The sequence below is a fragment of the Bos taurus genome, chromosome 11, assembly GCF_002263795.3.
Source record: "Bos taurus isolate L1 Dominette 01449 registration number 42190680 breed Hereford chromosome 11, ARS-UCD2.0, whole genome shotgun sequence".
NCBI classification, from domain to species: domain Eukaryota; kingdom Metazoa; phylum Chordata; class Mammalia; order Artiodactyla; family Bovidae; genus Bos; species Bos taurus.
Genome location: NC_037338.1, coordinates 40,853,909 through 40,866,129, shown reverse-complemented (window position 1 = coordinate 40,866,129; position 12,221 = coordinate 40,853,909). Strand labels below are relative to the sequence as shown.

At 34.8% G+C, this 12,221-nt stretch overlaps 1 protein-coding gene across 10 annotated transcripts in view; it reads left to right on the top strand.

Moving 5' to 3' along the window:
• Positions 1-12,221, top strand: part of FANCL (FA complementation group L) — an 89,369-nt gene that overhangs the window by 20,352 nt on the left and 56,796 nt on the right. For 8 of the 10 annotated variants that reach the window (XM_010809985.4, XM_005212669.5, XM_059891485.1 and 5 more), the window contains 2 exons: positions 2,065-2,121; positions 7,812-7,912. The exons of 1 other annotated variant lie outside the window; for it this stretch is intronic. In XM_010809985.4, coding sequence (XP_010808287.1) covers positions 2,065-2,121; positions 7,812-7,912 — 158 coding nt within the window. The remainder of the gene's footprint in view (positions 1-2,064; positions 2,122-7,811; positions 7,913-12,221) is intronic. One more of the 10 variants, XM_010809984.4, reaches the window with a different exon arrangement.

Here is a 12,221-nt window from a genome sequence, read left to right as displayed (position 1 = left end):
TTATCTGTGGCAAAAATGTGATTGTAGTTCAAGATTAGCTACAAAAAAGTGGGGTGGAAATCACTTAGGATCATGTATGCGTAGGTAATAAGAGTAGATGTAAAGGCAGCATAGATGAAATATAGGCAGGATTTATTTAGTTACTTTTTATTTATTTTTTTAATTTATAAGTTTATGCTTTTGACACCCTTCACCCACTTTATCCACATCCCCACCCAAATTCAGTTATTCGTAATGTTTAGGTTCCTCTACCTGAAAATTCTTTTAAAGATTAGAGAAACAAGCAAATCAGTTACTGAAGCAATTGAAAATAATGAAAAACCTCTCGTAGAAAAGTAGATGTAAATAGAACTGCCTTTCTTTTAATGGTTTATTAATTTGTGTGTTTTTCCTGATCTGTTTTCTCTATCTTAAAGCAGGTTATTATCTATGGTAAATGACAATGACAGTTACTCTCACTTAAAGCAGTACTGAACCACAAAGAAATACAGGAAATTGTTTGATTTGTAGAAAGTAGACTGTCATTGCTGGCAATATAATTTACAGCATATGTTTAAGGGAATGTTTAAATGATTTCTCTTTGTGTTCTCTCCACCGTCCCCTCCCGTTTCACTGAGACTATGTTGTATGCTAAAGTTTAAGAAATGAATCTAATGAGGTAGCTAAATAGCTGGAAGAAAAACTCTTAATGAAGACTTAAGATTCCTAAGTTTTTCTCCACAAATTCACCAAGAGAGTTCCTAGAAAAAGTCCCAATTATGTATCTCCCCCCCTGCCCTCCAATACTGTAGAACCCAGTATTAGTTTTAGTCTTTGTTTTATTCCAAAGTCCAGGTGAACGTTACTATTCTTTCCTGGTATCATTTTTAACTTCATTAAATGTGAGTCAAAGTGGGAGGTGTGGTCAGCAGTCTTTTCTATGAAGGGCCAGGTAGTAAATTTTACAGGTGTGTGGACCCTAAGATCTCAGTTATGACTACATAGCTCTGCCCTTGTAGCACAGAGCAGCTTTGACAAGAGGTAGATGAATAGGCGTGGCTGCATTTCATTACAACTCTATAAAAACAGCTATTGGGCTGGATTTAGCCTCTGAGCTGTAGTTTGCACACTTTTGGTATAATTTATTACTCATCACTAGTCAACTACAGGGGAAATATATAGAAGGGAAAGTCAAAGATTTGTTCTGCAAACATGTGCCCTACCAAGCTACATTAAGGTATGAATCATATGCCTCGTGTATTGTTGAATACTTTAGATTATTATTTTTCTCCTCTAAAAACTGAGATTTACATATACGCTTTAGAACTGTGTGGTGGTAGTGCAGTGCATTAGAAAAAGTAGCAAAAATAACATTATTTTGATTTCAAGCAGAGAAATGATGTAGATTTATTTAATAGAGCAATTTTAATGAGAATTTTTTTGCTTTTATTTTATAATAATTTTCTTTTAAGAATCAAAGATTTCTAGGAAATGGAGCCCTGACACTTTAACATTGTACTTCAGAAGTTATTTCCTTTTTGTCATATTACTGTAACTGTTTTACCTTATTGAAAGATTGACTCCTTTTGAATTAATACAGGTTAGTTGTGAAAGGACAAAATTAACAACTATAGGCAGTCTTTAAGGTCAAAGAAAAAATTAAAATAGACAGTATTATTGATTAGTTAATTCATTGTTCTAACTAGATTTAATTGTATAGATTTGCCTGATTTTTATATTTTATACTCCTCTTGACATTGTCATACTATTTTTTTTAATAGTGCTGTGGTTTGCTAGATTTGCTAAACTTGACAGTAGTCAGTGCTGAAGAAATAGAGTCATGTGTGAGATTATAAGTGCCATGCTTACGTAATTCAGCATATCTCACCAAATTAGATTTGAGGGCTTTAATTACTCTTTCAGAATGAAAGTGGTAGAAATAATACTGTTGATGACCAATAATTCAATTCTTATACTTTTAAGATAGTTAATTTTTTTTATATCTATATGGACTTAAGTTTCCATTTCCAGTTCATGGAGTATTCATTGTACACTGAAATTAATTAAAAATATGTTTTGGTCTAGAGAATGCAGCAGTCTCCTGATCTAGTGAGTTTTATGATGGAGTTGAAGATGGTTTTGGTAAGAATTTGTTTTCTAACACTGTCATTATACTCTGTAAATCTGGTGTGTTTTTGTAATTCCTTTAAAAACTAACATTAGAATTTAAAACTTCTCAACTCTCAGTCATTTAATGTTTTATTTTACTAGTGCATAAATGTGGATGGTACTTTTCTGGAACTGCAAGAGGAATAGAACTGTGTGTAAGAACCAATTTGATGGGTACACTTGACGCTAGACTTGGACAGGTGGTGAAGAAATAAAGTGTACTTCTGGTCTGTTAGAGAATGTAACATCAACAGAGATTAAAAAATCACTCTTAAAGATACAGTACAATGTAGAAATAATTTCATATACAGTTACAGATTTCTGAAAAACTTGTTAAGCTTCATTACATATATACAGTTATGTACAATTGATTATTCAGTTAACTGTGCATAAATTGGCTTCCTAGGTGGCGCTAGTGAGAAAGAACCTGTCTGCCAATGCAGGAGACATAAGAGACATGGGTTGGGAAAATCCCCTGGAGGAAGGCATGGCAACCCACTCCAGTATTCTTGCCTGGAGAATTCCCATGGACAGAGGAACCTGGCAGGCTACAATCCATGGGATCACAAAGAGTTGGACATGATTGAAACGAATTAGCATGCATGGATACATAAGATACTTGATTAGCAAAGGAAGGATGACTACAGTGAATACCCATGGACCCATGAGCAAAATTCAAAGTTTTGCCTAAGATATTTCTTTACCTACCTACTTTTTTAGGAGAAGGGGACTGGAGCATTTTAAAAGGTTTCCTACATTCTGAATTTGGTTCATTAGATATTCATGCTATCTCTTATCATATTCTACTTTTTTTTTTTTTTTTTTTTGTAATCTGGCAGTTAAATCTAGAGGTCTGAATGAAGTTGCATGCATTTCTCCTGATAATAATAATTTATGCTCTATACTTCTTACTCTGCATAGGAGGTACATGGTGTGTGGTAGTTCCTCATTTAATAGAGTTAAGATTAGTCAGTAGGTTTAGATCCATCCAATATAAAGTTTCTGATCAGCCTATCACCTACTGATTTTAGCTTCCAGTGATGGTCATTAACTACATCCACTGCTTTGTTAGGGGTTGCAAATGGTGATTTTTAAAAATCCATCGTCTACATTAATTAGCTGAAAATTTTACAGAAAAGAAGTTCCCCTCATCATTTATTTGGTAAATTTGAGATCTTGCCCATACTGGAATGAGGATAAGTGCTTGATTTTTTTTCCTTTTTTTTTTAAATCAATTTTAAGAATAATGAGTTGGTACCTAGGAATTCAAAGGGAACTAATGATTTTTTTAATATTATGAACCCGTGTATTTTAAAGTATTTGACTAACTTTAGTCCATTGCGATTATTATTCTTTTTAATGCTTAAATTTTACCAGTTTTGGTCAATATAAGTCCTTTCATGTTGGCTGCTGAGTTCTTTTAACACAATATAAGCTTCGCTTTGTGGCACCAGTTGCCCCAGTTTCATTCACTTATCCTGTTTTACCAAAGAGATATGGTTTCTTTGTAGAAAATGGTATTTGGATGCCACAGTCTTGAAACTGGCATGTTCATTGCTATTTGTTGTTCAGGCACTAAGTCATGTCTGACTCTTCAGACATGGACTCTTCAGTCCATGGTGATCCCATGGACTGTAACACCCCAGGCTTCCCTGTCCTTCACTATTTGCCAGAGTTTGCTCAAACTCAGGTCCGTTGAGTTGGTGATGCCATCCAACCATCTTATCCTCTGTCACCTTCTTCTCCCCCTGCCCTTAATCTTTCCCATCATCAGGATCTTTTCCAATGAGTCTGCTCTTCACATCACCCGCCCAAAATATCTTCAGCATCAGTCCTTCCAGTGAATAGTCAGGGTTGATTTCCTTTAGGATTGACTGGTTTGATTTCCTTACTGTTTAAGGGATTCTCAGAAGTCTTCTCCAGCACCACAATTTGAAAGCATCAGTTCTTCAGCACTCAGCACTCCCTTCTTTATGGTCCACCTCTCACATCCGTACGTGATTACTGGAGAAACCATAGCTTTGACTATTCAGACCTTTGCTATTACCTGTGTTCATTTCAGTATTTTCAATTCACATCTGGCATAGGGGTTTTATTTGTTTGACTTTTATGCTTGTATCTCTTTCCTCTTAAATCTGAGTTTTCATTTCTAGTATTTCTTTTGAAGTACTGTTGATTTACAGTGTTGTGCCAGTTTCTGATGTACAGCAGAGTGACTCAGTTATGCACATATATACATTCTTTTTAATATTCTTTTCCATTATGGTTAATCACAGGATATTGTATATAGTTCCCTGTGCTGTATAGTAGGACCTCGTTTGTCCATTCTAAATGTAATCGTTTGTATCTACCAAACCCAAACTCCCAGGCCATCTCCCCCTCCTCCCCTCTTCCTTGGCGAGCACAAATCTGTTCTCTATGTCTATGAGTCTGTTTCCATTTTGTAGATGGGTTCATTTTGGCCAGCTTGTAGATTGCACGTACAAATGATATCATACAGTATTTGTCTTTCTCTTTCTTAGACTTCACTTAATGTGATAATCTCTATTTGCAGCCATGTTGCTGTGAATGGCATTATTATTATTTTTTAATAGTTGAGTAGTACTCCATTTTATACATGTACCACATCTTCTGTATCCATTCATCTGTTGATGGACATTTAGGTTGTTTCTATGTTTTGGCTGTTGTGAACAGTGCTGCTATGAAAATAGGGTGCTTGTGTCTTTTTGAGTTAATTTTGTCTGGTTAAATTCCCAGGAGTAGGATTGTTGGATCATGTGGTAATTCTATTTTTAGTTTTTCTTTTCCATTTTGAGTATTAACATAGTTATAATTTTATGTTTTACTTATGCATTTCTCACATCTATAAAATATTTCTTGTATTTGTTTTATAAAATTACAATGCCACTATATTTCTACTAACAACTGAAAGCATTTTGTTATTTCTTTGTGGTTCTGTTTTCTCTTTATTGTTAGCAGCAGCTGCCACATATTGAGAACTTAATTTGCTTGCTAGATTTGTTCTGAATTCTTTTTTTTAATATTCATGACAGAGGCTTTGGTGAAAAGTTTGGGATCAAATGAAAGTATTTAAAAAGTCACTTTCTAAAGTTTAAATTTTGACTTATAAATTTGTAAACTGTAGTTACGAGGGTTATCAAAGTTCATTGTAAATTTTGTCAAAGGCTAAAACATGATAACCTTAAAAAGGTTGAGGTAGTGAAACATTTTGGTTTGCGTCTCCTTGACATTGGACAAAAGTTGAAAAAGTTTCTTTTGGCTTTTTATCATAATTTCGATAAGCTACACAAATAGGACTAAGAGAACCAGAGTAAAACTATGTGGCCCATTAGGCTTTACTGTGAAGCTAAGTTAAGCTCTCACGGTCATTTAATTTTGAAGAAATACTCATTGGTTTAAAATAGTGTGATTGATCTCTAATTCACAGTAATCTGTTTAGTACATTTGTTTTTGCTTTCCTAAATGAGATCCTGTACTTTAACTCTCTAAAATTGTGGACAGGGTTGGTAATACTGTTGTACATTTGTGGCAGTCTACCTAAAGATGTAAGAATTATTAGTTTATTTATTGGGTTGTATTATTAGTAATAGGGTTAACCTAATATAATCCCTGGTGAAAATATTGAGAATGTTGCCCAAATGAAATCAGTAGCTGTTGAACTTATTTCAGGACATTTTGTTAAATTTCTCTTGGAGTTTCCTAGTGCTAACTAGGCGTGTAGTAGGAGTTTGATACATATTTATTAAATGAACAATTATATTTTAAAAGAACTCAACAGGTAGGTTATTTTATTCCTTTTTTAGAGCTGAGTCACTGAGTGCCTAAGGCCTCAAAACTTAATTGTTTAAAGTTAGGATCTAAACTCCTGGTTTGTAAAGCCTGTGTTCTTTCTTCTAAGTACCTTTGCTTCATTCTCCACAAGAACACTTTGCTTCTCTGTCTTTGCACTTTTCTCTGTTACAGTTCTAGAATAGGAATAACTTGTCTGACCCAAAGTAGAAGGCAGAGTTAGCAAATGCCATAAATCTAGGATTAAAGTACTCTTTTATCCCAGTAAATTATTATCCAAGTTTGTTTTTATCTTCAGTATATATTAATAACAGTAATTAATATTTTTGAATTGAAAAAAATTTCCAAAGAAATACTGTGTACTCTTACATGTTTGTAAGTACAGGAACTATACTGACTCCTGTTAGTCGTATTTGTAACAGGAGAATCTTAATACTAATTTTGTGGACCACAGGTTGTTTATATATAGCACTAAGTAGTTTATGAAAAGGCAGTATACTTTTTGTCTTCTAGGAGCTTCCTTTCTAATTCAAATTGACATTCTAGCCCTTACTAACCAGCTTTCAGGGTTTTGTTTGTTGGTTTTTATCTTAAAGCAGATTTAGAACTGTATTTAAGTAGTTTCAGTTAGCAGTCCTGATTTTTGAAATGCTGTTTTGTAAAAGTCTAGTCTTTTGTAGTGTTAATTTAGTAGCCTTCTATCCATGTTAATAAACATATTTAAGTGAATAAAAATGTATACTTTTTATTAAGGTTACCAGAAATCTTTATAATTTTATACTTGTTCTTATGTTTTTTTGTTATTATATCTGTTTTTTAAATTTTTTATTTCTTTAATTTTTATAATGTGCTTAGTCATGTCTGTTTGCAACCCCATGGACTGTAGCCAGCCAGGCTCATCTGTACATGGGATTTCCCAGGCAAGAATACTGGAGTGGGTTGTCATTTCCTTCTCCAGGGGATCTTCCAGACCCAGGGATTGAACTCTGGGTCTCTTGTGTCTCCTGCATTGGCAGGTGGATTCTTTATCACTGAGCCATCTGGGAAGCCTGTTTTTTATAATACCTTTTAATAACCCAAACAGTATGAACCTCTGTGTAATTCATATGTACATTTCGTTTTTACTTTCCAAGTAAGATACTGTCCAGGTTAACACCTTTGAAGTAATTGGTAATTTTCAGCCTCAGCAACTCTAGTGATGCTTGTATTGCTTGTAAAAAATGTAAATTTTAGTTTTGTTCAGGGGAACATAAATCATCTTAAAGATGTCATAGGTAGGTTTAGTGGAGAAAGAAGCTGTGATCTAACCAGATAGATGGCAAAATGCTTTGCTGGTCTGGGAGTAATACAGCGTGGAAGTCAGTAAAGGAAATTAACAGGTTAACTATTTATTGTGATAAAGAAGGATTTTTGTTTGTAAGAATGTGATTCATAATGGTGTACAAATATGTCGGTCTAGGCCATGTACATAGAATTCAGGCTTTTTTTTAAAGGTACATGTTTCTTTCTATCAAACATTATATCCACAGGGGTAGAAAAATAGTAAAGCCTTGAGGATGAGGATTTTGCTTTGTTTTTTGGTGATCCTTTTTCATCTGTGATAGACATGATAGTTTAGGAGAATATTAGACTTAAGTTTGTATGGTATAATGACATTTTTACGCTACCTTTGGTACAGTCCTTTACCCCTTTTTTGTCTTTTTTTTTTTTTTTTATGAGGAGGGAAATCAGCTGGATTTGCTATAAAAATAATGGACATGTTAATGAGGTGCAAGAGTTGTGTTTTGTAGTCAGGTACTAATAATTCATTGTGTAGCATTCCACAGCTGATTCACATTTTTTCTTTTAAACAGGAAGCTGCTTTAAAGAATAAAAAAGAACCATATGTACTACCTTCTCCTCCCAAGTTCTACTCAAGCCTTATTGGAGAAATAAGAACTCTTGGTTGGGATAAGTATGTCTATTTTAAAATATGTTTTAGAAATGCGTATTTCTTAACACATTTCAATTTGATATATTTGCAGCTTTAGCAGTTTATGTTTTTAGTCAAAGTATTTCATTGTAGTTAGAGTATCTGATCCTTTTTGTGAATATGAATTAAAGGTGTGTCAGCATAAAAAATTGACTTACAAGGTAAAATACTAAATATAATTTGGAAAAAATAACCTTTTTATGTACACAGTAAGCTAAGAAGTTATCAATGTTACTTTGTTTTCTTTTAGTTGTAGTGAGATATGATTGACAAATAAAATGTTAACATAGTTAAAGTGCACTGTGTGGTGGTTTGATATACCTGTACATTGCGAGAGGATTCCCACAGTTGCATTAATTAGCATATCCCTCACCTCATATGGGCTTCCCTTGTGACTCAGTAAAGAATCTGCCTGCAATGCTGGAGACCTGGGTTTGATCCCTGGTTTGGAAAGATCCCCTGGAGAAGGGAAAGGCTACCTCTTCCAGTATTCTGGCCTGGAGAATTCCATGGACAGAGGAGCCTGGTGGGCTACAGTCCATGGGGTCACAAAGAGTCGGACATGACTGAGCGACTTTCACTCACTCATCTTGTATACTTACTTTTTTGCTGAAATTTTTGGGTCAATTTCTTGTTGCTACTGTATGAGAGGAGAATTTTAGGAGCTTCCGACTGCCATTGACTGACATCACCCAATTTGCTTAGTTTTATATCTACTATCTTGCTGCATGTTTTCTGTTTGTCTCATATATTTTGTGTTTTTCTCTTGATCTGCCTTTATTTGAATTAATCACAATTTTTATTATATTTTTCTATTAACTTGTTAGGTATATACTTTTTTATTCTTTTAGAGGTTACCTTAGAGATTACAATAGACACATAGCAAAATGTATATTGTTATCTTTACCAGTTTTCTTATGTTGTGAGGATCTAAAACTCTATTGCAGTTTCTCCCCCTGTTGTTGTTGTTATAATGCATTTTAATTCTATATTTAAATTTGACAAACATTATTATTGTTTTTAAAGTCAGTGTTTATACATACACACACAATTATTTCTCCCAGTGTTCTTTATTCCTTCCTTACTGCATTTTTATCATATCTGGAATAATTTTCCTTCTGACTAAAGAACTGCTTTTAATATTTTTTTATTGAGGTATACTTGACTGTATACTAGTTTCAGGTGTACAATGTAATGAACTTCTCAGGTGGTTCAGTGGTAAAGAATCTGCCTACCAGTGCAGCGAGAGAGTTCAATCTCTGGGTCAGGAAGATCCCTTGTAGTAGGAGGTGGTAACCTCCTTCAGTATTTTTGCCTGGAAAGTTGAATGGACAGAGGAAACTGCTGGGCTACAGTCCACGGGGTTGTAAAAGGCAGACACAACAGAGTGACTGAACTCATACACGTGTACAGCATTCAGTGTGTCTATGCATTATGAAATGATTGCCACAAGAAGTCTAGATAACATCTGTAAGCATACATACATATTTTTTTTTTCTTATGATGAGAACTTGGAAGATTTACTTTTAGCAGCTTTGAAATCTACGATACAGTTGACCCTTGAACATCACAGGTTCTTATATGCAGATTTTTTTCAGTGAATGTTACTGCAGTACTGTCTGATCTACCGTTGGTTTAATGCATGGATGTGGAACTGCAGCAATGGAGGGCCTACTGTAAAGTTATAGGTGGATTTTCGACTGTGTTGAAGGTTGGTGCATCTAACCCCCATGTTGTTCAAGGGTCATCTGTTCAATATTATAAGCTACAGTCACTATATAAGCTGTAATGTATATAAGCAATTACACTCCGATTAATTATTTTCTAACTGGAAGTTTGTACCTGATGATTTCTTTTCACTCATTGCACTCACCTTCCACAGCCATCTCTGGCAACCCCCAGTCTTTTCTCTGTATCTATGAATTTAGTATTTTAGGATACTTTTTAGATGCCACATATAAGTGACATCATGCCTTTTTCTGTTTGTCTTATTTCATTTAGCATAGTGCGCATTAGAGGTCATCCATGTTGTTGCAAATGGTAGAATGTCCTTTTTTATGGTTGAAAAATATTCCATGGTGTATGTATATATATACACACACAGACCACATTTTATTTATCCATTCATCTGTCCGTGGGCACTTGGGTTGTTTCCGTGTTGGCTGTTGTAAATAATGCTGCACTGATGGGTGTGCAGGTATCTCTTTGACATTGTGATTTGTTTCAGACATATACTCAGAAATGGAATTGCTGAATCATATTGAAGTTCTGTTTTTAATTTTAGAGTGCATATAGATTTATAATTGCTGCATCTTCCTTGTGATTTTCCCTTATCATTAAATGTTTCTTTATGTATCTAGTAATATTTCTTACCTTAATGTCTACTTTGTTGGGTATTAGTATAACTCTATTAGATTTTAATGCTCTATTGAAATCCTCTTATTTTTTCTCTATATTTTCATAGTTTAAAATTTTTCCTACCTACTCCCATAATCTAGATCCACTTGAGTCTATTTTTAATTTATTTATTTTTGTGTGATTTTCTGTCAATATAGTCCTGGATCTTGGCATTCCTGGTACTTTTATTAATTTTTGTTAATAGACTTGTTTTTTTAAGAGTAATTTTGGGGTCATCACAAAATTAGGAGGGTACGGAGATTTTCCATATGCTTTCTTCCCCCAAATAAACCCTTAGATTCCCCCATTATCAGCATCCTCTGTCAGAGTGGTACATTGGTTACAGTGGATGAACCCACACTGACATATTGTTATCACCCCCAAACCACAGTTTACGGTAGCATATACTCTTAGTCATATGCTTTCTCTCGTTTTGGACAAATGTATAAAAACATGTATCTGCTACTATTATACGGTACACAGTAATTTCACTACCTCCAAAATACCTTATGTTCTACCTACTCATCCCTTCTTCTGCTCTGACCCCTGGCAACTACTGCTCTGTTCACTCTCTCCAAAAGTTTTGCCTTTTCCAAAATATCATGTGATTGGAATCATACATTATGAAGTCTTTTCATGTTGACTTATTTCACTGGTACTATGTATTTCAATTTCTTCTCAATCTTTTCATAGCTCATTTGTTTTTAGCACTGAATAATATTTCATTGTCTGGGTGAACCACAGTTTATCCATTCACAAGCTGAAGGACATCTTGCTTGCTTCCAAGTTTTGGCAGTTATGAAAGCTGCTGTAAACAGCTGTGTGCAGGTTTTTCATGTGGATGTTATTTTTTAACTCTGTTAGGTAAATACCAAGACCTAGACTTTTTTTTTAAGAGCAAAAAGTAAAGGTTTTCCTTTATTGTCACAATTGATTCACTACAAAGTTGAATATTGTATAACAACAACAAAAAATGTAAAATGTTGTCTCCCTGTTTCTGCTTAGTAACATGATTGAAAAGTGAAAGTGTTAGTCGCTCTGTCATGTCCAACTCTTTCTCCTTTGTTCATGGGATTCTCCAGGCAAGAACACTGGAGTGGGTTGCTGTTTCCTTCTCCAGGGGATCTTCCCAACCCAAGGATCGAACCCAGACCTCCGGCATTGCAGGCACATTTTTTACCATCTGAGCCAAAAAAAAAAAAGGCAAAAAGAGGAGAAATGAGGAAGCTGTCTTAATTTCTATGCATTCTAGCTAATGCCCCCTTTTTCCTTTTTTACTATCCTGCTGGCTGTTCTTCAGTGTTTTGCCCTTGGCCATTCAGGCTTCATTGCTATGCCTGATAATCTTTTGTTGAGTGTTGCAAATTGTGTATTAAAAAACGTAGAGGCTCCAGATGATATTTTCTTCTACAAAGGGTTTACTTTTTTTTTTTGCTAGGAAAATAAAGTGGGGGCAAGCTGCCATAGAGACTGCAGTGATTCAGGATGGGTTGTAGTTTTTGCAGGGTTCTCATTGTCCCCTCTCCACCCCCAGGCTATAACCCTCCAGAGCTTTCAAGCAGGAGCCAAGTGTGTTCATTTGGATTTCTCCCTTGGTAGACCCTAAACTCTAATCTTTGTCTTTGTAAGGCTTGTTTACCTCTCCATTAGAGTCTGGGCTCCATTTGGGGCAGTGCTTCATATGCATCTTGTTTACTTTGCTTTTATAGTTAGCCCTCCAGGGATTCCCACTGAGAGCATGGTATTCACTGGGACTTTTCCCCACTGGTGGGTTCTAAATTCTAATTAATTTCTCTTCAATATTATGAGATTTCTAAATACTACACTTTGTTTTTCATTGGCTTTCTGCTTGGCTTTTTATCCTCTTACACCTTGCAGTTTATGAAAAGTTTTG